This window comes from Apiospora kogelbergensis (assembly GCF_038363985.1).
Source record: "Apiospora kogelbergensis strain CBS 113332 chromosome Unknown utg000002l_segment0_segment0, whole genome shotgun sequence".
NCBI lineage: Eukaryota > Fungi > Ascomycota > Sordariomycetes > Amphisphaeriales > Apiosporaceae > Apiospora > Apiospora kogelbergensis.
The window spans coordinates 2,141,522-2,168,480 of record NW_027117419.1 but is presented as its reverse complement, the minus strand read 5'-3'; the positions used below and the strand labels follow the sequence as shown (position 1 = coordinate 2,168,480).

At 54.1% G+C, this 26,959-nt stretch overlaps 10 protein-coding genes across 10 annotated transcripts; 5 read left to right on the top strand and 5 right to left on the bottom strand.

Annotated features, from left to right (window-relative positions):
* Positions 1-135: 135 nt before the first annotated feature.
* PG998_003573 (cystathionine beta-lyase) lies at positions 136-2,454 on the top strand (the record flags this gene model as incomplete). Its single annotated transcript, XM_066870391.1, has 2 exons — positions 136-142; positions 1,103-2,454. 2 exons carry the CDS (start codon positions 136-138, stop codon positions 2,452-2,454), a joined length of 1,359 nt encoding a protein of 452 aa, XP_066734141.1.
* An 866-nt stretch (positions 2,455-3,320) lies between these two features.
* On the top strand, positions 3,321-4,146 carry PG998_003572 (uncharacterized protein; the record flags this gene model as incomplete). Its single annotated transcript, XM_066870390.1, has 2 exons — positions 3,321-3,506; positions 4,105-4,146. 2 exons carry the CDS (start codon positions 3,321-3,323, stop codon positions 4,144-4,146), a joined length of 228 nt encoding a protein of 75 aa, XP_066734140.1.
* Positions 4,147-7,253: 3,107 nt separating this feature from the next.
* On the top strand, positions 7,254-8,314 carry PG998_003571 (uncharacterized protein; the record flags this gene model as incomplete). The annotated part of the gene is made up of 2 exons (XM_066870389.1): positions 7,254-7,909; positions 7,996-8,314. 2 exons carry the CDS (start codon positions 7,254-7,256, stop codon positions 8,312-8,314), a joined length of 975 nt encoding a protein of 324 aa, XP_066734139.1.
* A 358-nt stretch (positions 8,315-8,672) lies between these two features.
* PG998_003570 (NOL1/NOP2/sun family-domain-containing protein) lies at positions 8,673-11,304 on the bottom strand (the record flags this gene model as incomplete). Its single annotated transcript, XM_066870388.1, has 10 exons — positions 8,673-9,221; positions 9,274-9,300; positions 9,360-9,436; positions 9,566-9,633; positions 9,691-9,849; positions 9,921-10,069; positions 10,118-10,191; positions 10,263-10,374; positions 10,430-10,585; positions 10,648-11,304. The coding sequence occupies 10 exons, from the start codon at positions 11,302-11,304 to the stop codon at positions 8,673-8,675; spliced, it is 2,028 nt and encodes a 675-aa protein (XP_066734138.1).
* A 213-nt stretch (positions 11,305-11,517) lies between these two features.
* On the bottom strand, positions 11,518-12,862 carry PG998_003569 (uncharacterized protein; the record flags this gene model as incomplete). Its single annotated transcript, XM_066870387.1, has 3 exons — positions 11,518-12,037; positions 12,124-12,434; positions 12,563-12,862. 3 exons carry the CDS (start codon positions 12,860-12,862, stop codon positions 11,518-11,520), a joined length of 1,131 nt encoding a protein of 376 aa, XP_066734137.1.
* A 559-nt stretch (positions 12,863-13,421) lies between these two features.
* Positions 13,422-14,406, top strand: PG998_003568 (uncharacterized protein; the record flags this gene model as incomplete). The annotated part of the gene is made up of 2 exons (XM_066870386.1): positions 13,422-13,475; positions 13,522-14,406. The coding sequence occupies 2 exons, from the start codon at positions 13,422-13,424 to the stop codon at positions 14,404-14,406; spliced, it is 939 nt and encodes a 312-aa protein (XP_066734136.1).
* Positions 14,407-14,768: 362 nt separating this feature from the next.
* PG998_003567 (uncharacterized protein) lies at positions 14,769-15,333 on the top strand (the record flags this gene model as incomplete). The annotated part of the gene is made up of 3 exons (XM_066870385.1): positions 14,769-14,779; positions 14,872-14,955; positions 15,201-15,333. The coding sequence occupies 3 exons, from the start codon at positions 14,769-14,771 to the stop codon at positions 15,331-15,333; spliced, it is 228 nt and encodes a 75-aa protein (XP_066734135.1).
* A 665-nt stretch (positions 15,334-15,998) lies between these two features.
* Positions 15,999-17,028, bottom strand: PG998_003566 (uncharacterized protein; the record flags this gene model as incomplete). The annotated part of the gene is made up of 2 exons (XM_066870384.1): positions 15,999-16,450; positions 16,557-17,028. The coding sequence occupies 2 exons, from the start codon at positions 17,026-17,028 to the stop codon at positions 15,999-16,001; spliced, it is 924 nt and encodes a 307-aa protein (XP_066734134.1).
* A 743-nt stretch (positions 17,029-17,771) lies between these two features.
* PG998_003565 (LysM domain-containing protein) lies at positions 17,772-19,720 on the bottom strand (the record flags this gene model as incomplete). Its single annotated transcript, XM_066870383.1, has 2 exons — positions 17,772-18,518; positions 18,608-19,720. 2 exons carry the CDS (start codon positions 19,718-19,720, stop codon positions 17,772-17,774), a joined length of 1,860 nt encoding a protein of 619 aa, XP_066734133.1.
* Positions 19,721-20,951: 1,231 nt separating this feature from the next.
* Positions 20,952-24,418, bottom strand: PG998_003564 (uncharacterized protein; the record flags this gene model as incomplete). The annotated part of the gene is made up of 7 exons (XM_066870382.1): positions 24,373-24,418; positions 24,258-24,282; positions 24,004-24,043; positions 23,675-23,745; positions 23,269-23,605; positions 21,091-23,204; positions 20,952-21,030 (listed from the first exon to the last, which is right to left on the bottom strand). Exons 3-7 carry the CDS (start codon positions 24,034-24,036, stop codon positions 20,952-20,954), a joined length of 2,634 nt encoding a protein of 877 aa, XP_066734132.1. The 5' UTR covers positions 24,037-24,043; positions 24,258-24,282; positions 24,373-24,418.
* Positions 24,419-26,959: the final 2,541 nt, after the last annotated feature.

Sequence of the window (26,959 nt, the reverse complement as noted above, 5' to 3'; positions counted from 1 at the left end):
TGCGGGTGGTGCTGCTGGGGCGGCTGATTGGAACTCGCAGCTTGGCCAGGCTGCATATGAGGGTTCTGTGATGAGTGTGGGGCGCCATTGAAGGTTTGGCCGGTATTGGGGAAGCCATTGTAGTTGGCGGAGTACATGGTGTGTCTTGCTGAGAGGAAGAGGAGAGAGACAGGATTCGATCTTTCACTCGCGCAATACAAACGAGCTACGTAGACTTACGGCCTATAGCGATAGCGATAGGCTGACACAAAACCACACACACCTACACACACGCGCACGCACGCACGCACGCATACACATACATATACCTCTACACACCTCTATGCCCACACGAACACAGACAGCTAGTAGAGGAGCAAGGTAGGGAGGGCTGGGCTGGGCTGGGCTGGGCGGCTGGGTGACGCGACGGTTTTGGACGGGCGTGGTGCGTGGGCGTGAGGACGACAAGTAAAACGAGAAAGCGAATCTTACCAGGCGCAGATTTGCAACTTTTCTTCAATTGCCCCCGTGCTAATCCATGGATCCGTTTCAAGCTCCCCACTCGGCCCAGTCCCAATCGGTACGAATCCTACAGGCGTGCAGGTGCAGGAAGGAAAGGACGGCACTCAGGCACTGAACGGATCCTCGTTCTTATACAGGCCTCGCTCGAATGCTCGTATACTGCATGCTTATACTCCTATGCTATATGTCCGGCGTTTCTTTACAAGGCATGTTGCATACGGGCAAACCCTATCGGCCCAAGAACGCAACGGAGAATTGGTCTCTTTTGCGCTTCGACAAAGAGTGGGCTATTGCTCTGTATTATCTAAGCAGTCAGGCAGACTTGACGGCCATCAGGCTATCTACCTTCCCAGTTCATTAGGCTGGCCCGTAGCCTTCTACCGCTACAACCTCGAGTTCTGCTGGAGGCATAGGGGTGTGGCTAGCCAAAGCACGTCATCCGCTTTTCCCCAGACCGCCCCACGCTCCCACGCCGATGCCGCTGGTCCGCACTGAATTGAATTAAGCCAGCAGCATCATCATGGTCTTGCGGCCTACACAAGACTTCCCTCCCGATACACACACATCATCGCCATCATCGCCATCTTTGCAATCTACACAGCGGCAATTGCACAGCTAGATCCAATCCCTCGACATGTCTTCACCCCCAGTGGAAGCGCGCCCGTCAACAAGGCTTTAGACCTGGACGGCCACAACCTGCCGCCCTCGCCTGCCCCATCGAGCCCGACCAATGGCCGTCGCCGCTATGCTCTCGCGACCGAGCTTGTATACACAGATTCCAAGGACCAGTACGGTGCTTCGAGCATTCCCATCTATCAGTCGGCCACTTTCAAACAGACGTCTGCGAGTGGAGGCAACGAATATGACTACACTCGCTCGGGAAACCCCACCCGAACACACCTGGAACGACACATGGCAAAGATCATGAACGCTACCCGCGCCTTGGCTGTCGGTTCTGGTATGGGTGCTTTGGACGTCATCACCCGATTGCTGCGTCCAGGCGACGAGGTCATAACCGGTGACGACCTTTATGGAGGCACCAATCGCTTACTTACCTACCTGTCGTCTAACCAAGGCATCGTGGTTCACCATGTTAATACCACCGAGGTTGATCGTGTCCGTGACGTCGTAACGGATAAGACCGCCATGGTCTTGCTCGAGACCCCCACCAACCCTCTGATCAAGATTGTCGACATCACATCGATAGCTCGCGCCGTACATGATGCCAACCCCAAAGCCCTCGTCATTGTCGACAACACAATGCTCTCGCCGATGCTTTGCAACCCGCTCGAACTCGGTGCAGATATTGTCTACGAGTCGGGAACCAAGTATCTCTCGGGACATCACGATATCATGGCTGGCATCATTGCCTGCAATGATAGTGCCCTGGGCGACAAGATGTACTTCACAATCAACTCGACCGGCTGTGGCCTGTCGCCCAACGATTCGTTCCTCCTGATGCGAGGCGTCAAGACGCTAGCCATTCGCATGGAGAAGCAGCAGGCAAACGCTCAGGCTATTGCCGAATTCCTCGAGTCCCACGGCTTCAAGGTCAGATATCCTGGTCTCAAGTCGCACCCCCAATATGATCTTCACTGGTCACTCGCAAGAGGCGCTGGTGCCGTCTTATCTTTCGAGACAGGCGACGTCACTCTTTCGGAGCGAATTGTCGAGGCGGCTAAATTATACGGCATCAGCGTCAGCTTTGGGTGTGTCAACAGCCTGATTAGCATGCCTTGCCGCATGAGCCACGCCAGTATCGACGCCAAAACTAGGCAGGAACGTCAGATGCCCGAGGACATCATCAGGCTGTGCGTTGGCATCGAGGATGTCCACGACCTCATTGATGACCTATCTCGCTCTTTGGTACAAGCGGGTGCTGTCACCATAACCATGGATGATTTCCATGCTACAGGGAGCACGCAACCCGCTGCGACATCAACTGGCCAATAAACCAGTGCGGCTGGTTCGGAATTGTTGAAATTAACTGCTTTCGTGACTAGAATCTGGAAAATCGAAATCGCCCAATTACGCAGGTTTTCACACTTGCAAGGAAAAATGGTGCAGGCAGGCAATCATTCATATTATTACCCCTAAATCTCCATTTCTTTAACGCCCTATGATGTTGATGAGAGATGAGTGGTCACTTGGAGCAGGGCGGCGCCGTCTTCGCGATAACATGTTGCGTTTTGGGTCAGGCTGCCGCCTCAATAGGTTTATCTTGCGTGTAGACTGCGAGACGGCAAGCAATTAGCAAGACAAGCGGGTCAGTTCTCGCGTCTGTGGGTGGCTGAGTGTTAGCATGGTCTTTCTATCCCCCAGCACCCAGTCATGGGCACTACATACTTGGTGCTCTGCTGTACGAAGAGCTCAGTGATTGGCAGCCTGTCTAGGCGAGTCTCCTGGGCCCACTGATTCAGCATGGGCGATGTCCTCGAAGAGGAACAAAAGGTCTGCCCATCACTGTTGCCATTGGCTCCCGGTGCAGTCTTAGGGGACCTATTTAGACAACATCAGGGACTAGCTCAAAGGGTATGGGTTATCAATACAAACTTCTTGGCGCCCGAGGATCGCACGCTATGCGGCATGCCGTTTCTGCTGCTGTTGACTTTTTGTCGTGATGAAGAGGTATCGGAGCTTGAGAACTGGTTGTGCTAATGATGCGTGAATCGAGCAAACGAAGGCAGGGAGGGTAAGAGAGAACACACAGGGTCGGCCTTAGCAGTTACAGCGACATCCATCTCTCCGCTGGTGCCAAAGAACGATGTCTTTATATATTTCGGATCGGGTCTCCTATAATGGTACACCGATAGACCAAGATGAGCCTCGAGGCGCACCTGCACGAAGTGCACCTCAGAAGGCCGATCGCAGTTCTCACGAAGATGGTGGCTGCGAGTACCGTTGTTACGATTGGTCTCCCTGCGCAGGGTGCTCGCCAAGCATTGCCTGCTGAGGTTCTCCTTGGTGATGCGGTGACCGAAGAAGCAGACGATGTGTCGTGCAAAGTACGCTCTCGCTGCCCTTGGTGTATGTAATCACGTCAAGGGTGGACGGTGAAATCTTGGGCTACTGGCGATCCTCTGCATGGGTTGTTGAACGAGTCTGTGATTGATTCATTTGCCCAGTGTAACTCCGGTGTGTGTGCACCTCTCTGATACGTGAGCCACAAGTACCTGCTGCCATGCCATTATCTGGTTTGCGGTTTGGCTGTTGATCTATAGTTAGATGGTGGCAGAAGCTAATCGAGCTGACACGATTAGCCAACTGTCGGTACGTATGCCGTACAATATGTCGGTATATATGGCTGACATTGGTAGCGGCAAGAGGGAAGACCCTAACCAATCAACTCGTGAGACCTGGTATACAAATTGGTAGCCAAAAGGGGGGCGCTTGTTTAACTGAACCTCTCTCGGTTTCTTCACCCCCCTCCCCTCGTCCTATAGGCCCTGATAGACATCAGGTCCAGGAAGGAGCACGTCCCAACATGGACTAATAAGTTCCTCGCATTTTCTGAAACTGCATCGTCCTTTCCTCCTCTACCACAACAAGGTGTCTCGTGTCCTTTTCGTTTGCGTGCCGCAATTCTCTTTCCACAAACCCCAGCCTTGCAGATTTGTTCTCTTCTTCATCTTCCTGGAGCAGTGACCGATATGTGCTTCTGTTGATCTAGCCAGGGGCCTGCATTGACCGGTGAGAGGGGGAAGAGAGAGAAAGTAGGAGTTGAAATAAAGACAGACGGTCGGTGCTGTGGACGCGGCCTTGGGAGCATATCAGGTGCAACCAACTTCTGGGGGGGCGTGATCATTCCTTTCTCAATCTCAATACGCGAAATCGACGCTGCCGTACAAGAGAAAGGAAAGATATTGGGCTCATTCTTCCTTGGTTCGCTTCTCCACGTGCGTCTGGGAATGCCCAACTCATGCGGCTACCCGCACGACAGCTTCCCAAGCCGCTTCTTGTTACCCTTTTCCATCAAACGCCAATGGCACATTCCTGACGCGTACTGGGAGATTGGCTGGCTCGAACTCTCGAATATCCATCGCATCCGGCGGCATTGGAACGGAGTCTTCTCGGAGACGTCATCTGAAAGGTTTCCGGCACTGTTGGAAGAACCGATGGGCATGATTGGTACATGCTCTAGGCTTCGAAGTCGGAACCCGTTGCTTCTCCCATGGTCCCCTCTGAGGCATCCCTTTGGTTCTGGCGTTGTATCTCACTCTTTGTTGTCCCTCGCATCATGGCAGACTGCATAGGCGAAGATGAAGTCGCCGCATTTCCGACCGGAGAAGGAAATCTCCGCGGGGGAGGACATGGCTCGCCTCATTATTTTCATTCAAATCCATAACCCATCACCTTGCATCCCCAAGCAAACAATCCGGGGAAATCGCGTGGCAGCTCCAGTGGGCATAACTACGAGCTCGCCAGCACTCATTGTCGGTCGGTCATGGCCTGGGGGCATGCCGCTTCCCTTCGCTTCACCCCTCAATAGGGCAGAGAAAATGACTGGTCATAAATGGCAGGTCACAAGTTCTCATTCTCTCTGGCTTCGAAAGCATATCGAAGAGAGACATGGTGTAGCTCCACACTCCCGAGATTCCTCGGGGGCTACCTATCAATCACCTCGGTTCCGTGGCGGCCACGACATGATATCGGGCAACGATAGCAACACTCAAAGGCGCAACATGTCACCCTGAAAACGAGATGGTCATGCAGGGAACAACTTGGGTCGCATTGGGGTTTCAGAGAGGCGAGGTTTGCAATTACCTATCTCTTCATTACACCCCCCTCGACAACTGGTCGTACAGCAATATACATACGTCAACTATTCCTATTCCTTGGGGGTTGGCTTCTGAGTTGTTCTGCCAAGTCATCCCATCGCCACACCTCCCACGACTCTTACCACGATACCCCTGGTTGACACGCATGCTCTGCGCAGTATCATTACATGATATTGCAAGCTAGCGATGTAGGGCTCCGATGTCACCGCCAGAGTGCCGCATGTTCCGTGGATAAGGCCAATGATAGCCTTGGGTATGGATGACTTAGCCCGCGCCGTACAATAGACAACCCAAGGGTCTACCGAGGACGCTACGTGGCCATGCTTCCAGTCGAGCAAGTCGGTCAGATCATACTGGCATATTCCTTTGCTGAGTCCTGGTACTTTTCCCCGTTGTACCTGGACCGCGCCCCTTCTACGTTTCCCTGCACCGCTTTGCAAACGGCCGCTCACCGGTGAAACGAGACTGCGCAATCTCAGGTAACGTATGCTCCAGAAAAGATCTAACGACTCCTTCGAGAGATAATGACTTGACGGAGCAAGTCAGTGTCGCATTACGACGCGGGTACTTGCTGGGCAAGCAACGCTATGGTGGTGTGCTGTGCCATCATCACAGAAGTGATCAGTTACATGTTCTCGGTGCAACAAACCTTTCGACCCTGAGCCGGGATATCGGCCATGGGACTTCCAACTGGAGTGTTGGTTCTTCATTTGCAGAGTCTATGAGGAAAGACAGCCCGAGGAATGGATTCTGTCCTTTCTAGAGAGTCTCTTCGTTTGCTATGTTCCTCGTGAAATCTATCCTCTGTGAGGGTCCGAACCATTACGCCTTGGGAAAGCAGTTTCCCTTGGTACGACGTACCGCGGGCTTAAGTTTTCGTGGGCGAATCGACGTTAGGAGCAGTCCCGATGGGCTCTTGAGTACAGCCATGCCGAGGAATATGTGCTAAATGCCCGAGCATAGGAGATGCTACTACGTTGATGTCCGGCCTCGGCATCGTTGCCGTATGTGTGCATTCGTTGGCGATTCGGAACAGAACCAACAGTCAGACAACTTAAGACAAATGGCAAATCCTGTTACAAAAATAACGCAATGAAAGCCTAGGCCAGCCTTCTTTTACCTTGGTTCTGCATACAACAGACAAACTACTGCATGTCGGTTCAGCTGCTCTACTAGCGGGCGGGCGTGCGGTTGTACGGGATTGCCACCACCCCTGCGCACTTCTCCACGATCTTCGATGGGCTGTTCGACGGAGGGCTTCGCATTTGCACTTTGAGTTAGCTTGGTTCGTTACTTATAACAGAGTATGCCGCCACCATTCGACGTGATAATCCACTATTGGGAATATAAGCCAGACCCGAGCGGCTTGGCCAGCACTAGTTATAGGCAAGGAGAGCAGCAGGGGGTTCCATCTGCTACTGGCCCGTCATCCCCTAGCTTGGCGTGCGGCACGCTTGTCCTCGCCCGGCCCAATCAGATGGCTGAGGATGATAAAAGAGCCCGATCTGACTGGATACACCAATAGAACCTCACGATTGCCGTCACCTGGAGGACGCACCTCAACCCCTGAATCGGGGAATTTCAAGAGCTCCGACTTGCTAAAGATGCTGGCGCATCGAACGGTTGTTTGTCCGCGTGGGTCGAACCTAACCTTAGTCGTCTTGGTCCCGATCCTCCCCCGTCTCTCGTGTCTCGACTCGGTCCTGGAAGCCAATAGAGATCATGCCCTCCAGGCCTTGCTATCCTGTTCGAGCAGGTTCAACAAAGCCGGCGTGGTCTCAGACTTGGCAGCGTGCTTGACCCCGCCATTAGATCTTGTCCGGTGTTCCAGAGTTCGGCCGGTATGCGAAGATGTAAGTCTATATATAGAGAGAGGCTGTAGCTTAGCAAGATATCAATCGCTGCCACCTTGGACATCCAGTACCGCATCCGAACAACAACTGCTCAACCCCGATTCCTCGCATCTTATCGATAATGGCTGGTCTCCCGGATTACATGACAGATCCCAACGCAGTGCTCAAGGATGCTGATGTTCAATGGCGACACGGCCAACCGCCGGACTACTCTAAGACAAGGAAAGTCTTTGAGCAAAGTAAGAAGAACACACCCTCCCCTGTTCGGAATACCATTCCCAAGCAACTAGAATACTCTTGCTTTCCTATACCGCGCAAACCCTGCCCATATCTCTGTTGCCATCCAGCCACGGACCCCGACCAGGGCATACCAAAGACTGACATATACACAGCCAAGCAGACGTCGCATGAGCCGGGAAGCCTGCCGGACCTTGTGCAGAATCTGGTCAAGAACTGGGAGATCGAGGCCTCTTTCAAGACGAACCTGCGCGACTGGCGGACCGTGGACCCGGAGGTCTACACCTTTGCCGTCAACGGGGGCTCGCCCCAGCCCGCCGAGCACATGCTAAAGGTAGGTACGTACAACGCCATCATCGGCACACCCAACGCCTGGTATAGCCCCCGCCGCTCCGACCTCGCCTCGAGCCATAAGACCTTCAAGCGCATGATGCCCACCTTTGCCTGGGAGGTCCTCGAGGTCTACGGCGGGCCCCCCGTCGTCGCCTTCAAGTGGCGTCACTGGGGCGAGATGAAGGAGGATTATGTCTCCTTGGACGAGTGAGTTCTTTTCGTCTTCTTTTCTTTTCTGTTCTTCCCCCTCTTCTCAGGGCAACACGGAGACTAAATATGTAAAAACAACGTAGCAACGGCGAGAAAATCACAGCCAAGGCCCACGGCGGGCCCATCGACATCCAAGGCGTCACAGTCGCCCATCTGAACGACAAGTCCCAAGTCACGAAGTTGGAGACCTGGTTCGACCCCATCGAGATGTTCCGTCAGATCGCCCCCGAGGGATCGGCCTTGTCGAAGCAATCGCCTGCCGCCTTGGCCGGGGCGGCAGCTGGGTGTCCTGCCATGGCGGGCGGCCATGGCGTGTCGAGCGACGGGGTTGCTCAGGGCGCGGGCGGTGGCGGTAACGAGGCCATTGTCGTGTTAGAGGCCGAGTCAGGACAGCAACCCTAGACTTGTAGAGAAAGCCAGTGTGCATCATGAACGAAGCCCCTTTTTATATCCCTCGGATTGCCAGAGCGACGCTTGCACCAAATCATGCCGCATTGTATCGACAGCGGTTTAACAACAAGTAGCACGACAAGATAGAAAAAGTTTATTATACTTGATGAATAGTGCATCTTCCTTCGTATTTCTGTATCATAACCAAATGTAACCCCCTGATACTGCCTGCATGCCCACTGTTGGTGCCAGTTGTCACGTACGTCGAAATGAACGCTTTCAGCTTGATTATAACCCCTCAATCCATTTTTCAAGTGCTGATCCAGCATGCCTCTGAATCTAGGGTATCTGTCTATACAAGGATGATTCCTCACGCCTTCTTGGAAGCTCCCTTCTTGGAAGCCCCATTTTTGGACACCTCCTTTTTGGGTGCCTCCTTGGGTGCTTCCTTCTTAGACACCGCTTTCTTGGACGCCTCTTTCTTGGGGGCTTCCACCTTCTTGGCCACCTCGTCCATGGGCACATCGTCCATGGGGACGTCCTTCTCCTTGGTAGCGTCCTTCTTGGCTTCCTCCTTAGCCTCTTCCTTCTTGGCCACTTGCTTAGCACTATCCGCACGAGGGTTGAAACCTCTCCTGCGCATGGCGTTGTGCTTGGCGCGCTCAATGTAATCCTGATCCTCCTCCTCGTCGAACCCACCGAAGTCGTCTTCCTTCTTGGCGCCCGTGGCCTCTTCGTCTTCGTCGACGATAGGCTGGTGCATCTCCATATCGTAGTCTTGCTCCACCTTCTCCCTGCCAGTATCCTTGGGCGAAGGACCGACCTTCTGGAACTTGGCCACGAAGAAACCGTCCATGTTTACGGTGTGGGGGAAGAATCGCTTGGTTAGCTTGAGGCTGGGGTCGAAGTTCTTGCCCATCTGTGGCTGGTCAGCAAATATAGTTATACATCGCATGAGTAGAAAACCTTACAAAGCTGGTATAACCTTCTCGGCCGAACTGTTTCCAATAGTCAGTATCGAAGCTTACTTAGTGGCAGTCGTGTATAAAGGACTTACCGGAATACCCGTCTCAACTAATTTCACATTCGGGCGCTTGCGAAGAGCATATTGAACGACAGACTCGTCCTCATCCACTGACATAATCAGTTAGCGATGGCTCTGTATCCGGTTTTCTCGGACCAGTCCACGTAGAACGAAATGTGTTCGGCAAGCCATAAGACCCTTGTATGGAAGGTTGGCATGGAGTGGGAAGGGAAACTTACCGGTGACACTACATGTACTGTACACAATAACACCACCAGTTTTGCTAGCATGGTTTGTCGAGTCGATACTAGAGCAATTACAGGTTAGAGATGCTGCCCAAAAGAATACCCGAGGAGAGACTCACGCTGCTAATAGAAGCTGTTTTTGGAGATGCGGGAGCGTTATGAAGTCCTTCTCTGTACGGCTGGTCTTGACGCTAGGATCCTTGGAGATAACGCCTGTTCCAGAGCAGGGGGCATCCAGGAGAACTCGATCAAAGCCTCCCCATGACGCGAGGGAACTCCTTAGCATCGTAGGCGCAGACAATCGTGTTCCTCACCTATGTCACGTTAGTTAACGCCCGTCATCTCAGACCTCATTGCACCACGACTTACTCCGAGGCGATGGATGTTACCGATAAGACCCTTAGCACGTGCCTTGTTGGCATCGTTGGCAAAGACAACACCGGTGTTGTTCATCATCGCGGAACAGTATGTAGTCTTTCCTCCGGGAGCCGAGGCCATCTAAGCAGTGTTAGTCATTTGCCATAATTGCAACCCTGGGCAACGTACATCAAGGACACGCTCGTTCGGTTGAGGCTGCAAAGCCATGACTGGCAGGAAAGACGAGGCAGCCTGGAGAATGTCTGAGACCAGTTAGCGACCCCATTGCCCCCTTTTTTCTTCTTTTTCTCTCTCGGAATTTGGATGGGCTCACAGTGACCTGAAAGGTACTCGGGAGTAGCTCCCAGGGGTACAGTCGTGTCGAATACTTGGAGGCCGACCTTGGACCATTTGCCAACTGGTTCGAGTGTAACTCCGCGGTTAATCTGTTCACTTTTGTAAGCCCGTTGCAACCCCAAATTTTCGGCAAGTTAAACCTACCAAAGCCTGAGCGAGTTCTCTCCGGTGAGTCTTCAGGGTATTTGTGCGGATAACAACGGGACGCGGGGTCTCGTTGGCTTCGAAGAAGGCAAAGGCTTCTTGCGGGTTGAACAGATTCCACAGCTTCTCAGCCATAAAGGGGCTATAGCCGTAGTACTATAGATTGCATGTCAGCGTTTCACCGTCATATGGCCAAGATGTTGGTAGTTGTTGCTTACGGCGGAGATATCCTTTAAGACCTGCGCCGTATATTCTGCTCGAGAGCGGCCTGGCTCGGCCAATTTGGAAAAGTCGCCCAGAATCCGGATCACGTCGTTGATACGCGAGCGCAACAGCTGGAGATCGGGTGCAAGCATGGACATAGGCTTTGCGCCTTCTTCCTCGTCGGCAAAGACATCCTCACCGCCGATGTTGGTTTGTATCGCGGCCTCCTGCAACTCAGCTTCTGCGGCCTGTCTCTCCTCCTCCAGCTGCTCGTCGAGTTTTCTTGTGAGGCCCTCGATATTTGCAGCGGTCAAGCGCTCCTCACGGTCGGAGTCATCGTCCTCGTCGTCGGAGAAGAGGAACTCCTTCTTCCCTTGTTGCTGCAGTTGCTGTTCCTCCTCGTCCGAGTCGAAGACAGAGTCCTCGTCGAAACCCTCGCCCTCGAGCTCGTCCGAGTCAATGCCGTCTACGTCGAACTCATCGTCATCCTCGTCCAGTGCGGCGGGCTTGGTGGCCTTCTTCTGCTTCTTCGCAGGCGCAGCAGACTCGGCCTTGGCAGCTGCGGTCTTGCGCTTCTTGGCCGCGGGAGCTCCTTCCTTTCTTGGGTGGTTCTTCTGTGTGAGCTCGATGTCACCACGCTGCTTTCTCTTCATACGACGACCGGAACCCATTTTGAATGTTGGTTACTGAAACAATTGGTTTTAGAGAGCGACGCGGATTAAGATGGGGGACCAGCGTCTTGCAACTGCAGCGCCTTCGCAACTTTTTGCTGGATAAAAATCCTTATCTCTAATCTAAGTGGAGCGCGATGGGACCCCAACCCCACCAGGCCGATCACCTATCATTTCCAGTCATATATATATCAGTTACATATCAGATACATATCAGATAGCAAACCCATCATGTTTAGGGGCATCATTGAACCTCCACAGACCTGCCTGTTCCGCTGCCTTTCTCACGCTGAACACTTCGTGCCCCGTGACTGGCCGGTTGATCTCGGCGTATCTGACCTGTGTCGCGTCGTCCTCGACCACCTCGTGTTGCACGCCGCCGGGCTCCGTGACCTGACGGCGCCGCCGGCGTTCCTTCTTCGGCTTGCCAACGTGGGCAGCGGGGCGGTACTGCTCCATAATGTTCACAAATACGTCCTTGGAGACGTGGTCGGCCAGGAACCTCATAATCGACTCGGCCTCGACCTCCTTCCCGGGCATGACGAGGTGGCGAACCAGGAGGCCCCTCTTCGCGATGCCGTCGGCCGTGAAACAGAGGTCGCCCACCTGCCGATGCATCTCGCGGATGCTCTCTCGGGCAACTGATGCGTAGTCGTCTGCTTTCAGTAGGCGCCTTGAAGTGTCTTTGGACCATACCTTGAAGTCAGGCAGATAGATGTCCACCAACCCATCCCTAATTTAAATCATAGGGTCAGTCTTGGATCGTCCAAGTATATTTGTGCGTCCCAGGGAAGATGTGGGTTTTGAAATACCACGCACATGAGTTCGAGTGAATCAAGGGAGTCAAAGGCCGAGGTGTTGTATATGATGGGTAGCGTTAGACCCATATCCCGCGCCGCCAGAATGGAGAGAGCGACTTGAGGGACAACATGCTCGGGGGTGACCAGATTAATGTTGTGCACTCCTCCCGTATCCTGCAATTTGATGTACCATTCAGCCAACTGCTCTGGCGTAAGGTCAAAGCCGTTGCGTTGATGCGCAATATCATGGTTCTGACAGAAGGTGCAGCGAAGGTTGCAGCCAGAAAAGAAGACGGAGCCGCTGCCGTTATGCCCCCTGGATACAGGGTTCTGTTTACGGCTGGTCAGCAACGACTTGGAGGATCCAGGCTGGGCCAAAGGCACGGTTTGTCTGATGTATCAAATGTGCATGTGCATGTTCCCATAGACTGACCTTCTCCGAAGTGTGGTGCAATCACGTTTACTTTGACATCTGCCCCAATCAGGCACACGCCCGTGGTCTCAAACCGGTTGACACCACACAGCCGGGGACACAGGTTGCAGTTGCTGAGATGGGCATAGGCTCGGGAGCGCTTCTTGGATGCCTCGATACTCGAAAGGAGCTGGTATTTCGGATTGTAGTCATCGAGAAGAAACGGGGGCGCCAAATGAAGAGACCTTCTCGGTTGTCCCGCCACGACCTGTCTCAAGAGCGGCAGCCGTCGCCCTCGCGCCAAAGACTGCTGCGGCCAGCGCACCAAGGTCTTGCTAGAAAACATCATCAAATCACCGAGTCACATTGCCGAGCATGCGCCCCTCGTCATAATGCAACGGTCTGCAGAATGTGTTGCTTGTTTCAAGCGAAATGCCGATCCTGTGATGCGGACGATAGCGAACTGCGCGACTACGCGAGCTGACCAAGATCTGGGACCCACGCAGGACAGCAAAGTCTATGGGGGAACATAGTTAACTGACTAAGCCGGGGGATCTTTCCCACCTGCCACCCTTGAGTAGCGTTCGGTCTTATTAATGTGACGATGTTTAGTAAGGATGTATAATATCATGACAGTGAACTCCAAACTCTACGTGCAGCTGGAGACTCCCCGACCAGTGGATCGGCTAGTTGGCTAGTTGCGGGGTGCACTCGGTCGGGACTTGGGACTTTGGAGGGATATCAATGCAAGCAGCTCATCAAAGCATTGCCAATCAAACGTCTCGGGATTTCTATAAATGTCACAGACAACCCTGAACTTTCCTAATATTCAAGTCTTCATCTTCTTGGCTTGCAGTTTCCATTGAACTATCAAAGCACCCGGCACAAGTACCGAATTGTACAAGATGGCATCCCAAGTGCTTTGGATTGGCCTCGGTAATATGGGCAGGGCGAGTACCGTTGCTATGCTCATTGTACGTCAAACCAAGCTAACTTGTGTTGAAGGGCATGTCCAAGAACTTGGCCGAGAAAGGCTCGCTCGACAAGCCATTGTTGGTCTACAACCGAAGCAGGAAGCGGACAGACGACCTGGTTGCCAGGGTGGGCTCCGACAAGGCGGAGGCTCTCGACTCGGTTGAAGACGGCGTGAAGCGCAGCCACATCGTCTTCACTTCGCTCAGTAACGACCAGGCCGTAGACGAGGTGTACGCGACCATCCTCCAGTCCGGCGGCGACCTGAAGGGCAAGCTGTTCGTCGAGACGTCAACCATCCACCCGGAAACGACCGAGCGCCTGGCCAAGTCCCTCACCGAAGCCGGCGCCGAGTTCGTGGCCAGCCCCGTGTTTGGCGTTCCCGCCGTGGCCGAGGCGGGCCAGCTCATCTTCGTGCCGGCGGGGCCCAAGTCGTCCATCGACAAGCTGCGCCCCTTTATCCAGGGCGTCATGGGCCGGGCCGAGATCCCGTTCGAGGACCGGCCATACGGCGCCGCGCTGAAGCTCAAGCTGATCGGTAACACGTTCGTGCTCAACATGGTGACACAGCTGGCCGAGGCCCTGACGGTGGCGGAGAAATCCGAGGTGGGCACGGCGCCGGTCAAACAGTTCGTCGACCTGTTCGTCGGCGGGCCATTCTCGGCCTACGGGGAGCGCATGATCAGTGGCGTCTACCACAAGATGGACGAGCCGCTGTTCTCGGCCGACAACGCCATCAAGGACGCCTCGCACGCCCTCGACCTGGGACAGCAGGCTGGGGTGGAACTCAAGAACCCAGCCGCCGCCAAGGAATATCTACAGGACGTCGCCAAACACGCAGGCGGGGATAAGGGCGACATTGCTGGGATATACGGTGCAGTGCGTATGAGGGCAGGCCTGAAATACGAGAATTCTTGACACTCAAGGGAGGAAAGTGAGATAGAAAGGAAGACTTGAACATGTTATGCACCATATACATACCTAAATGAAATGACTTACAAGGACATGCATGCGCTGTTGGGCGGTACTGCCTACACTGCCTATTTAGGGCCTGTGACTAAGCCATTTCGAGTCCTTGGCGCCCGTCAACTGCGACGCAACGCAACGACCGCCCTGCAGCTCCGAATCCACCAGCCGAATAGCTCTCAAACGACGTCGTCAACATATCCGAGTCGCCATTATATCCCAGTCTCCTTCCGTCTTTTCCTCCTTCCTTCATTTCCCGGGCGCAGCCATACACATCTGGTATTAGAAGAAAAACACAGCACAACACACTCACAATGGCTCAAGGGTAAGGTCCACTCTGGTCTGCGGCTCCGAGCGAACGAATACACACCTGGCTGCACATGCCTATAGCTAACTGGGACATTGCACAACAAACAGGTACAGCGTCTTCATTGGCGCCATCATTGTCGCCGCCTTCTGCGCCGCTGCATGGTTCCTAGCACCCAAGGGCGAAAACCAGACGTGAGTTTCTTCGTTCACCCCATCTCTTTTGCTTTCCCGATTGATGCTCCGCCAATCTCGCCATTTCCCTGAAAATCGACCATCCCAACTCCCGCCGCCGCCAGCCTCCTTTGATCAACCATCGTTGCCCCGATGCAATCATCGGCGCTACCAGGAGGGCCCAGGGGGAGAGTGGCCTTGCCATATTGCGCGCAGAGGAATCAGACTTGGTCTTGTTGCTAACCCGTACACACCACCCTATTTAGAACCTGGCGCTCCTCCCTAATTATCGCCTTCGTCGCCTGCTACCTGATGTGGTTCATCACCTTCATGGCACAGCTCAACCCGCTGATCGAGCCGAGATCGACCACCATACGGTCGGGCTACGAACACGAATAAGGCCAGGGAGAGACGGGGATGATTTCGATCAGCATTACGAGGGGTGTAAGACTTGGGTCTCCGCGGCAGAGAGTTAGCTTTGTGGGGGTGCTGTTTCATCTTCCCCCAATATTGGACGGAGAGAAGACAAGGAGAAAGAAGCAGCAGTAGCTTTTGCCCGGCTAAGATTTGGAAGAAGACGTACGGGCGAAACAGCGTCACCGAAAGAGAATACAGAGAAGGGAGGGAGGGGGCAGGCAAAGCCGGCGGTATGGACAGTAAGCATTTCATCGGAAAAGCCTACCACGTCCTTGTATTACCAGTGTCGTTCCTAGTCATCAGCAGCAGCAAGCGGTAGTATCGCAGTGCTCCATCGCTCGCGCATCTACCGCTTGGCCTGTTTACGTGTCATATTCATCGGCGTTTTGGGAAAGAAAGGGAGGCGATTTGCGGATGGTTACTAGTTCGCCTTAAGCAAAAATCATACAAAACACGAACCTGGCCATCCTGGCTGGGGCGTGTACAGTCATCTAATCTGTCAGGCAAATGTCGCGTTGGTGTAGAACAAGAGTCTGTCTATGTGATCTTGAGTGCGCCTTCTTTTCATCATGACTTTCGTGAACTGTGTCTTATGATAGAGTGTATGGTTTTACAGATAGGTCTCTATGCAGCTCGCCCAGCCATCGTCACCAAGCCAGCCGCCCCGCCCACTCTTTAACCACTTCCATAATGGCCCTGCCATCCGCCGCGACGGCGCTCTCGCTCACGCTATCGACCCCCTCGAGCCCCACGACCCAAAGGATGGCGCGCCCCACGATCCAGCGGGCGACGGCGCCCGCCGCCGCCAGGACGAGGGCGACAGGGTAGCCGCAGTCGAGCAGGATCTTGAGGGCCTCGACATTGTTAAGGACGACGGCCCAGCCGAGGCTGCGCGCGGCCGCGGGCACGTCGTAGTCCCAGATGACCATCAGGATCGGAAACAGCTTGGTCGAGCTCGACACTAGCAGCGCCGTCGACACCGAGTTGGGCCGCGTGTACGTCCGCAGCAGGCCCAGCTGGTTCAGCGGCGACAGCGGGGATGACGTCAGGAATCGGATCGAGAGCTGGAAGGCCAGGGTCGAGCAGGTGCAGAGTATGACTGGAAGGCGGAAAGAGACATGTTAGTTTCGTGAGCGTCAAGCAAATGTGGGAATTGCTCTGGTTGCAAGGGCGTCCGCTGCAGAAGAAAAGGGGGCAAGACATACGGAAGAACATGTACTGGAAGACAATGGGCTGCTGAGCCAGCGAACCGAGGTTGCTTCCGACGATCTGGTGCTGCAGCTCGTCTCCGGGCGAAAACCCTCCCGTCGCAGATACCGCAGCAGTGTTGGCTGGCGGCACGACCGAGTTCGGCACCGTCTGCTTCTCGATGCGGGCCCAGGTGAGGTAGACGTCGAAGAGCAGCAGCAAGGTGCCGAGACGGACGATGGAGGGGTCGAACTGGTCGCCCTCACGCATGAGGGTGTTGTGCAGCAGGTGACGGTAGACCTGGGGCTTGATGAGGACGAGGTCGATGAAGAGCACGACGAAGTCATGCTCGACGTACTTGTCGCAAAATCGGCCGCAGTTCTTGCACACCGTCAGCCGGATATTATGGCCGCTCGACGGGTCGCCCGCGCCCGAGTACTGCGTCCATAGCGTCTTGACGGGGTGCCGGCACTCGATGCAGATGGGCATGTTCCTTTCCGTTTCGTTTCGGCTTCGCGCGCGCCGTGGTTGGTGGGGGATTCTCTTTTGCGCCGCGCTGGTTTGTTCGTTTCGTTGGTTGCTTCGTCTGTCGCTGCAAGACTTGATGCTTCTCTGATTTGGGTGTTTTTTCTTTCTTTTTTTCTGATTAACCCGCTCGGCTCAATTCCATAAGCTTCATCGCAGCAACTGCAAGTCGCGTGATGCCGATGAGGCAGATAGGTCAACAGCAGCTTGCTTAAAGGGCTGTAGATGGGAACATGCACTCCCAGCAGTTGTCCCCAGTCCAAATCCAGAGGCCGGCTTAGACTCGGTGCCATTGGCCGGGGCGTCCCTCCCTAAAAGTGGACTGCCGATGAGCGACCCCCAACGGCGCATCTTGAACGACGCGGCAGTCAAGGTATAAACAACTGCAAAACATATGATTTCGAGGCCTTTGGTATTGATTGATCTATGATGAATAAATGGAAACATTCCTGCTCTGTTAACACCCTGTAACGCCCAACAAATACACATGGTACGCGGTTGAACTTTCAACCTGGCTGCTGCTGCTTGCTCCCCCCATCATCAAATCCACCCATGGTCTCTACATATATACAAAAAGGCCCATCACGGCCGGCAGATTTTGAAATGTCATAATAACACCCAGCAACGCCTGAAATGCATATAACCAACCGTCGTCTTCCGGCTAGACCCATCGGGCATTGCAAAGATACGGAACAGCAAACAGCGCTTTAGTCATCCTTCTTGCCCTTCACTGCCGAGGTTGTCGAGCGGCCCCTGACCGTGCCTTCGCCGTCGCTCCTCCCTGTGGTACCAAAGTAGCCCGAATTCGCCAAGTTTGCCTCTGGCATGCGCAGTGGCGTCCTAGGTCCCCCGTCATCACTGTTGGTATCGGTCAGTTCGATTAGATCCAGGTCTTCTGCAGGCCTTCTAGTCGAACTCAGCCTGGGGGTGGATGGCCGTTTTGCCCATGCTCCTCGTAGCCATGTCTCAACTGTCGCTGCTGCCTGTTCCAAGCCCATCCCCTGCTTCGCATTCATGGCACTCGCATCGCGGCCATCCTCGAATGGGCTTTCGACGATTCCGGTGGTTTCATCCGTCTTAGCATTGTTGAAGCCCCAATGGGCGGATTCCGACCCCATTACCGACATAGAGGGCATGGAGTCGATGTTGAAACCCTTGGGAAGCCGCTTGTTGACCCATGTGTTGAGAGAATCTTTGGCCGGCCCGGGAGCTCGAGTGCTCCGGCCCATGGTGCCAACGCCTCCAGGCCTCCGCATCCAGGCCGGTGCCCCATCGCTTGGGCCTACCAGACTGTTTCCTCTGCTCCTGCCGGTCGACGATGATGCCCCCAAGCTTCCCACAGTGGGGCGCTGCGCACCACTTATCGAGCTTTGTCTCCGCGAGGACCAGTTCCCAGGGCTATCCACAGCAGGCTCGCTGGATCCCGTTGTAACGCCGCGAGACAGATCGAGAGACTGGCGCGGCGAAGAGAAGGCGGATACGGTGCGGATGCTCTTCTTCCTCCGCGGGGGAAGAAACCCACAGCCTGCCTTGGCACTCTTACGATCTCCACGGCATTGTCGACGCCATCCATTTTTACCCATCGTACATGTGTCCAGGGTTGTTCCTCCTCCGGGAGGGACTGGCTTTTGGCGTTTTGCGAGTTGAAGAAATCCCCTTGTACTGGGTGCTCGTTGGCCCAATCGTCCGCCATCCCACTCTGTATGGAGCTCTCTGGTAGTGGCGTTGTTGCTAGATGGTCTACTTTTCGGTTGAAGTAATTCGGGGGCTCGCACGGTCGTCCCTTAACCTCGCAAGCGTCTACAGGTATCATTAAATGTCGGCGGACCTGGATGTTATCCCTGGACCACAGGCCATTCGTCTTCTTGAAGGCGTGCTCTTGACACCTATATCGAAGGATGAGACCAGCGTATGTGTCGGTTGGCAGCACATGGTGTAGATAGACCAGCTGATCCTCCACGACCTCTTCGTTGCGTGTACCGGCCAGGTCTTCGTCGGAATTGCGTCTCTTGAATTTTCCAGCAACGTCCAGCCCCCCATTTACACCCTCGTAGCTTTCTAAGACGCTCGCGGTCTTCCTGGCCTTGAGAGCGGCCTGTCTCTCCGCGAGTGACCCTGCGGCGATATCCTCGGCTTTTGGCCGTCCCGATTTTGACGGCGGTGCTGGGCCCCAGCTATCGGGCAGGTTGCGGCTTGATGATTTGTTGCCATTGGCACTGAAAGTATTCCATGCTGACTTCTGCCGAGAACTGCTCGCACTCCTGCTATTTGGCCGCGATGCCTCGCTATTGTAACCGCTCTCCCCGCCGGTGAGTATGGAAGACGCAAGCTCTTGCATAGACGCCCAGGTCGGAGCCCACTGGCCGTCGAGTAGACCCTTGCTAAAGGACGAGGTGACAGGGCTAGACCGCCCGCTGTCGGCGAGCTTGGTAGTGCTGAGGCGGGTTGCCGGGAGAGGGCTGATGCCACGGCTGGGGGCAGGGCTGTCACGGGGAGACGAACGGGAGGCTAGAGGAGCCGATGCGGCGTTGTTGCCACTAGGTCCCCGACGATTGCGAGGTCGCGATTCTCCGTCGACGCCGGCGGGCATCCGAGACGTGGATGAAATGGAGCCCGCATTCTGGTTGGAGGCAGAGCGGGCGGCGGGAGGGGCCATTGTTGGTCAAATCCAATCAAGGGCGAATGGGTTGCGCAGACAGGAGCGTTGGCAGACCAGCAATGCGATTTGCTCGTGTCCGCGCGAAGCGGTTGGAATGAAGATGCAGTAGGTGCATCAAAGCTGTGTCAGTTGGATGCCGGCTGATGATGACATTTAGGACGGCGAAGGCCTCGAGCGGCCAGGTAATTTCTGGTTGGGCGGATCTTATGGGGGGAGCGCAGGTAGAAGTGGCTCGCAAGTGTGGAGGCTCGAGGGTTTGGCCAAGGTGGTTTGAAGCCCGAGTGTCTTCGGTCTTGTGAAAGGACAACGGATTGGTGGTATTACCGTCTGAAGGTTGGGAGTGGTGTAAGAAGGGAAAGGCAGTGGGCGAGTGTGTCCTCTGTCTCTGTCTGGAACCAATGGTGGGCTCTGTTTTCTTATCCGCTTCGCAACACCTACCATAGGTCTTGGTCCCCTGCTGTACTGAGACTTTGGACACACGCATAAATAATTGCCAGTAAGCAAGATGTGCAGGGACAGGATCAAATAAGAGGCCAATCTATTCTTCTGTCCTGTTCATCTTCAGAACCACCTACCAATGCATACAGCATAGTTGTTCACAGCGACGGAGATTGTACGTGACGTGACATGCTTGGCCGACCACCGGCTGGACGGATTGGCCTTTTACAAAGGAGAAGGAGACTTACGTACCCCCTAGCCCCCTCTCCCCTTTCAGTACCCTTTCACTCTGGCAATACTAAAAATACTGGCCCTTGCAGGTCCTCATCATGGCCCAGCATCATTCGCCGCGGTTTCACATCTACAGGCCAATCAGCGGTTCAGATGTCGCCGTGCCGCCTCCGCTGCCAATCATGCTCAACCCCACCATTCTCCTGTCAATCAAGATACTTTTACCCAGCATTTACCTAACAGAAGTCAACTCGAGCTTGGCTGGCTGTCGGCTCCAGCATAATGGTTGAGATTCGATATCCGAAAGCCAATCTCGACTCTCCTCCTGCTACGTAATTGGTGGAATTGAAGCCTTAATACTACTATGCAGGAGACCACCGCCATTTGCCAGATCAGATATATCAATGGTATGTATATACACTCGACCAAGCAATATAACAACGCATCTCTTCTCCATGCCCGCTGGAGCACAAGCAGGGCTTGCATGCTTCTCGCAGTAGTCGACAAGCTATTCTGGTACATTTTTCATGTGCATCGTCAATCCTTTCACCGCCTCGCCTCACACTCCCGTGTTCCCCAGACCCAAATCTAGATTGCCCAGATTCACGTCGTTGCCATTGATCCCGAAGAATTGGAACCTGAAGAATGATTAGCTAAGTTGGACCAATGGCCATCAAATAGATATGCAATGTACTCACCAGTCCTCGACATTCAGCGTGGCTGGCACCGGCTGTCCCGTTGCAGATCCCGTACTCCAGCTGTCGCTTGGGCTATGGCCGTCCGGTAGACCTCCATCATGCTGCCACATTTGTCCCGGCTGCCCTTGGTATTGCCCCATGTTGGGCTGTAGCATACCGTCCGCCTGAGATGGGCTTCCACTCATCCCTTTCCCCGTTGCTGAGCTGCTTCGCTGCTGGTGTGTAGGGTGCTGGTGGTGTTGCTGCTGCTGTTGTTGCTGTTGCTGCTGCTGCTGATGGTGATGTTGTGCTGATGGCTGTTGCTGCTGCTGCTGCTGCTGTTGCTGCTGATACTGACCACCTTGGCCCGGCATCTGTGGCATTCCCTGGAACTGTGCCATTATGCTGGGATCCAAGCCTTGGTGGGTTTGAGATGGTGAGGCTTGAGGAAACTGGGGTATCGATGTGTTTTCCGGGAAGAGTTGGTCGGGCTGGAAGTTCTCCCAAATCGACTGCGATAAATTTGGCGAATTACGAGTTACGAGGTATAGATCAGGCGGCGTGGCAGGAACCGAGAAGGAAGGGTTGAACGGCGTGGCGGGCCTGGTATGTGGTCGACTGTGAGTACCACCCATGAACGTATCTCCTGATCGCGCATTGGGCGATGCTACAGGCGGTCCCATGTGGCTCTGGTGCAAATCGCCCTTTTGCGTTTGTGCAGGCGTCTGAGGCCTCGACCTCTCATACGACTCTTGCTGTGTTGGCGTGCTCACGCTGAAATCGATGGCCATCTCGTCGTATTTCCTCTTGGCTGCTTCTGCCGATCTCATTTGTTGCTGCTGATGCTGCTCCAGCTGGTTAAAGCTTTGTTGCGCCTTACGGTGCCGCTTACCCGCCGCTTTCTGCAACCTCTCCTCGAGTGACCTATTCCCAAGAATGGATTCGAAAAGCGTGTAAATCATCTTGCCGACCAACCAAACTTTCGAGACCTCTTTAAGGGCTGCCATGCATGTCCGGATTCTGTCGTGAGTGACCTGCTGGATGGACGGGACAGGTGACCGCATCTGGTACACGTGCATGATGAGCGCCGAGAACAGGCTATAGTTGACGAAAGCCGGGCAGTAACGAAGCTCGTCATGAGCTGACAAGTTCTCGATGATGGACGTAATCATCCCCGCCGCCTGGAACGCGATATTTCGGGATGGATACGACGAATCGTCAGGATATCTGAAGCCGTGATTGTTGTTAGGTGGCATGTGTGCCCGGTGTAGCAAGCAGAGGGTGGTGTAGTAGTTAGAATGGAGAAGTGCGCTCCAGAAATGGTGCCTCGGCATCTCCCAGTAAATGATCTTGGGGCAGTTCTGCAACCAGTCGGCCAGCGCCATGTCACTATGGGTAAGGTCGATGGCGTTACGCTGGCGTCCTTTCGAGGCCACCGAGTATTGCTGTGATAGCACCAAGCCCATGATCTCACAAAGCTTGACATACTGCAGGAAGAACTGGACATGGATAGCGTCAGGTGGGAAGCCGCTCGCATGATCCGCTTCGTCCTCGACGAAGTCGTCCTCCGTAAGCATTTCGACATCGGCGTCATCTAAGTTGATGTGAACCGGTCGTCCCAAGGCCACAGCAACCGATCGATCCCTTGTGAACAAGGTCCACCATATGCGCTTCCAGAGCCGTTTGTCTGCTTTGCTAAGTTGGGAGCTCTCCACACTTCGATGCATTCCGGACCCCTGAGCTACAATGGTTGCGACACGACTCCAGTAAAACACATTCTTGGTGACATCCTCTGGTCCCTCCCAGTACCAACCCATCAGAATCAATGACTGAACGATAGTCACCCGGTCGTCTTCGTAATTGGCGTCATACAGCGCTTTGGCGCGCTTGTAGAACGTCAGCGCAGCAGGGGTTGTAGAGCCATTGGCATCCATCAACTGCGGGTTACTGCAGACTCGCGAGCCGGCAAGTAAAACCGCCTGCAAAAGTAGAAGCGAAGGGGGGTTCTTTGGGTCTCGATACTGTCTCATGAAGCGACTATGGTTGATGACTGGGACAATTGGGTGAACCCATCGGAAGTAAGCCTCGATCAGCTCGTCGCACAATGACCTCGGAGGAAGAAGGAACGCGCCGCGCTGGTGTAATATGTCGATCTCGATGTTGTCCAATTCAGTCAATCGTGCCCTTGATCCCCCTCACATTATCGGGCAGTGGGTAATGGACGACATCGGAAGAACCTTGGCGGTCGTGGACTAGGAGCGTGAGGTTGGACGACTCTCCTAGGAATGCAACTCGTCCGGCTTCTGTGATGGGCGCTCTGGTGAACTTCGGCTTCATGACTAGATTTAAAAAAGTATCGTTGTCAACCTCCTCTTTCCTCGCTTGGGCTTCTGTTAATGTCGTTGCTGGTGTACCTTCCGACGAGTGGTATACTGCTGGTCTGGCCTGAAATGTAGATGACGAGCCAGCTGCTGCGGCTGCAGCAGCTGCAGCAACCGGAGCCGGCGAGCGGTCCTCGACATTATCGCCTCGTTCGCTTGTTAAGTCGCGCATTAGCTTGTGTTCACATGCGAAATTTGTTTGCAACGGAAGGGGAGCAACCTACCTATCCGAATCTCTACCCGTACTCGTCCCTGTAGTCTTTTTCCTCTTAGGTGCTGGGATCTTGCACTCGATCTGAAAGGCTACGCAGTTCGTGCAAGGGACGCCCACTGCAAATTCGGTCATCAGCCAATGCTGCCATTGTATAGTGTGTGTGTAGACCTCTTGCAGAGGGAGAAAGGAGTCGGTAAGGTCGAGAAGCCATCGGGCGGGTGTCTCGACAAGAAGCAACCACACCAAGCAACGCCCATAAATTGTGGGAGGGGAGGGGCACGCGACAAAGGCAGCACGGCTCGGCAACGATAACGACAACGACAACGAGACGAGACTTACATGAGGCAGCGTCACATCGAACCTTCCGAGCATGGCATGTCTATCGAGAGAGGAAAAAAAACAAGTTAGGCTGCATTCGCATGATAGAGGGAGTCTTGGGTGGTGGCTATTGGCGGGATGCTGATAGGTTGCGCTGGATGCGAAGCCCGAGATGCCTCGGCACGATTTTGATCGAGACCCAGATAAAGGGTAGATAAAAGCAACCCGCGCTCTCAACCTTAAAAAAAGAGAGGAGAGACTCGAAACAAACATACCTCGCAGGCTCGAGATGCACGCTGTCTTTATTTGCAGGAAGGAAATGGAATTGTCAGCAACACTGGTACTGGATACACATCTACACAAAGGCTTGGAGGAAAAGTGGTCGCAAACCTGCGGAAGCTCAAACTGTTCTGAGCGTTGATCTGTTGCGAGTTGGGAGCTCCTCCTCCTCCTCCCGCCGCCGAGCCGCCATTCTGACTAGATTGTTGGGGCGGCGAGTGGGATTTAAGGCCTGCAGAATCTCCTGTCGACATTTCCGGTTCCATTTTCGTGGTCGCCTGTCCCTCCATAGCCATCGGGCCTCACCATTCGGAAGAGAATTGTCGTCGTTGTCGCCCGCCCGCCGTCGTTTGTCGCGGCTCTCGTGGTGGGTGTTGTCGCCTGAATGGCCCGATCGGCCGATTGAAATCGAAATCGCGATCGATGGAAGATAAGAGAAGGCCGGGAAGGAGACGGATGGGCTGAAGGGGGAGGGGATTGCACTACGCGAACAAACGATGCGCCCAGTGCTTGTTTCCCAATCTCTCGGTCGTGCTGTGCTTGACTTTGCGCCAGGCAAGGTTTCGTGTGCTTTGGGGGCCTCTTACAGGTTGAATGGAGCACGAGTAGGCCAAGATGATTGATAATGTAGGCCCTGTGCTAGACGTTAAAGTAGTCGATTCGGTGCGGTTGTTATCCACTATTGGAAGTCGGTGGTGGTGCTGCTATGCTGTACATGCAGTGGTAGGTACCTAGAGAGCAGGGGTCTTCTCATTGCAATGTCCACTTCGCATCAGCAATGGCGGCAGCAACGGGGGCTTTAGACTTCCCGCGCGCGCACGCAGAGGCTGCTGCTACCTACCGGTCTTTTCTTGCTTGGTGCGGTATGGGATGCAGCCGTTTCGCAGTGCAAGAAACGTTGTTGTTGCGCATACGAGGTTTCGTCCGATGAATGGGATGCTAGATTCTCGAGATGATGCTATAGACCGGAATACTATTTGTTGTTGTCCAATGCTCGGGGGTGTTTTCGTTTGTTTCACAAACAGGCCGACGGACGCCTCGGCATTTCCAGTAGGGGGCGTTCGAGACCCGGACACACGACTGCTAAGGAGGTCGATAATAAAGGAGGTCCAGTTTATACGTTTCTGGAGCGTTGAATAGCGCCGACCAACTGCCCGTAATAGGCACTCGAGCTATAAGCCGGACCACGTATCAAGAGGTCTGAGTTGCTGTGGCTTCTTTGGGAGCTAGGGAACCCGTCAGAGTTCTGAAGCGAAGAAGGTCAAGCGAAGGTGGCATTCGGGCGTCGAAACAGATAGAACCCCCCATCTTGTAATGAAAGGAACGATATAGCAATCTCATAGGATATACCACCGAATATTATTGTCAAGGGCAATGTGTCTTTGCATTTACCATGTATGTACATACACGACTTGCAAATAGCATGTGAGAGCCATCTGAGATCTGCCTGCCCTGTCACCCGAAGTTAGCATGTCAGGTGTCCACTTGCCTGCTGAAGCTCTCCGGGCAATCGGATGATGGTCAACGCCATACATACATACCTGACCACCTCTCTAGCTCTCTTCCTCGATGTAACATACCGGACAAGGCCCCTATTGCCAAGTTGCCTATACCCCTAACATCTACTCTGCGGCTTAGGTAGTTGCTGGTTGATCATTCGCCAAGTACGGGCAGATCTGGCACGGGAAAGAGGAAGGGAAACCCGGTCTGAGGATGCAGGTGTTTGCTGGTATGCACACACGCGCATGCAGACTCGACTTATCCTGGTCTCTCATCTGACTTACCCCATCCTTACCTGGAAACGGGGCTGGAAGCATTCCCGAACTTCTCCGCACTTTTTGACTGATCTGCCATGTTGTATCTGCAGGCATCACCGATGTGGGCATCCTGTACGAAATCGCTAGCCAGTCGTGTGTGTGTTGCCTTCTGCAATGCCAGTCCGGATCCAGAGGCGGAAACGGGCCACCCAACCCATTCAGAATGAATACAGTGAGGGTCATGAATCAGGGTCATGATTCAGCCAGCCTTACAGGTCCAGCACCGGTAGGCTAGCGGTCCGCTCCAAACGCCTCTCAAGTCTCGTTATAAGCTGTTGCTACTATTAACGTTCTGGCGGACTTCGACACTAAACGGTCGGATGATGGAACCCGCGCCCTTCGTAGACTTCAAGTTGGTTTCCGCTTCGTAATTGGCGCCAGCAATGTTCTGGGCCACAAAGGTCCGCGGGCATTCCAACCTTTTCTTGCTGTTCACAATCCATCTACGATCTGTTTACATATCTGCGCAGTGCATTACATTTACTTATGTAGCCCGAGTACACGTGACGTACTATATCGCACACCATGCCTGCTTGTCACAGAAACTGGGCAGCGAATTGCTTACCGATCTGGGAAATACCTTCTGCCCCCAATGTCATTGGTTAGTTAATCTATCCAGCTATGACAAGAACCGACTGCGGGGAGGCCCATACCCCGTGTCTGCTTGAATTTGCTTGTGTATTGACGCGAAGCTCCATAACAAAATCAGCATTGCGAAGGGGATGGCAATGGACCGTGGAACGTAGCATCTGGCTGCTGTTTGTAGCAGCGTTGCGTTTGATACCAGCACCCTAAATTGCACCTTCATGGCATATCAAAGGGAGGCAGGATGTATAATCAAGACGATATATTCTAGGTTGTGAACTATATAATACTATCTA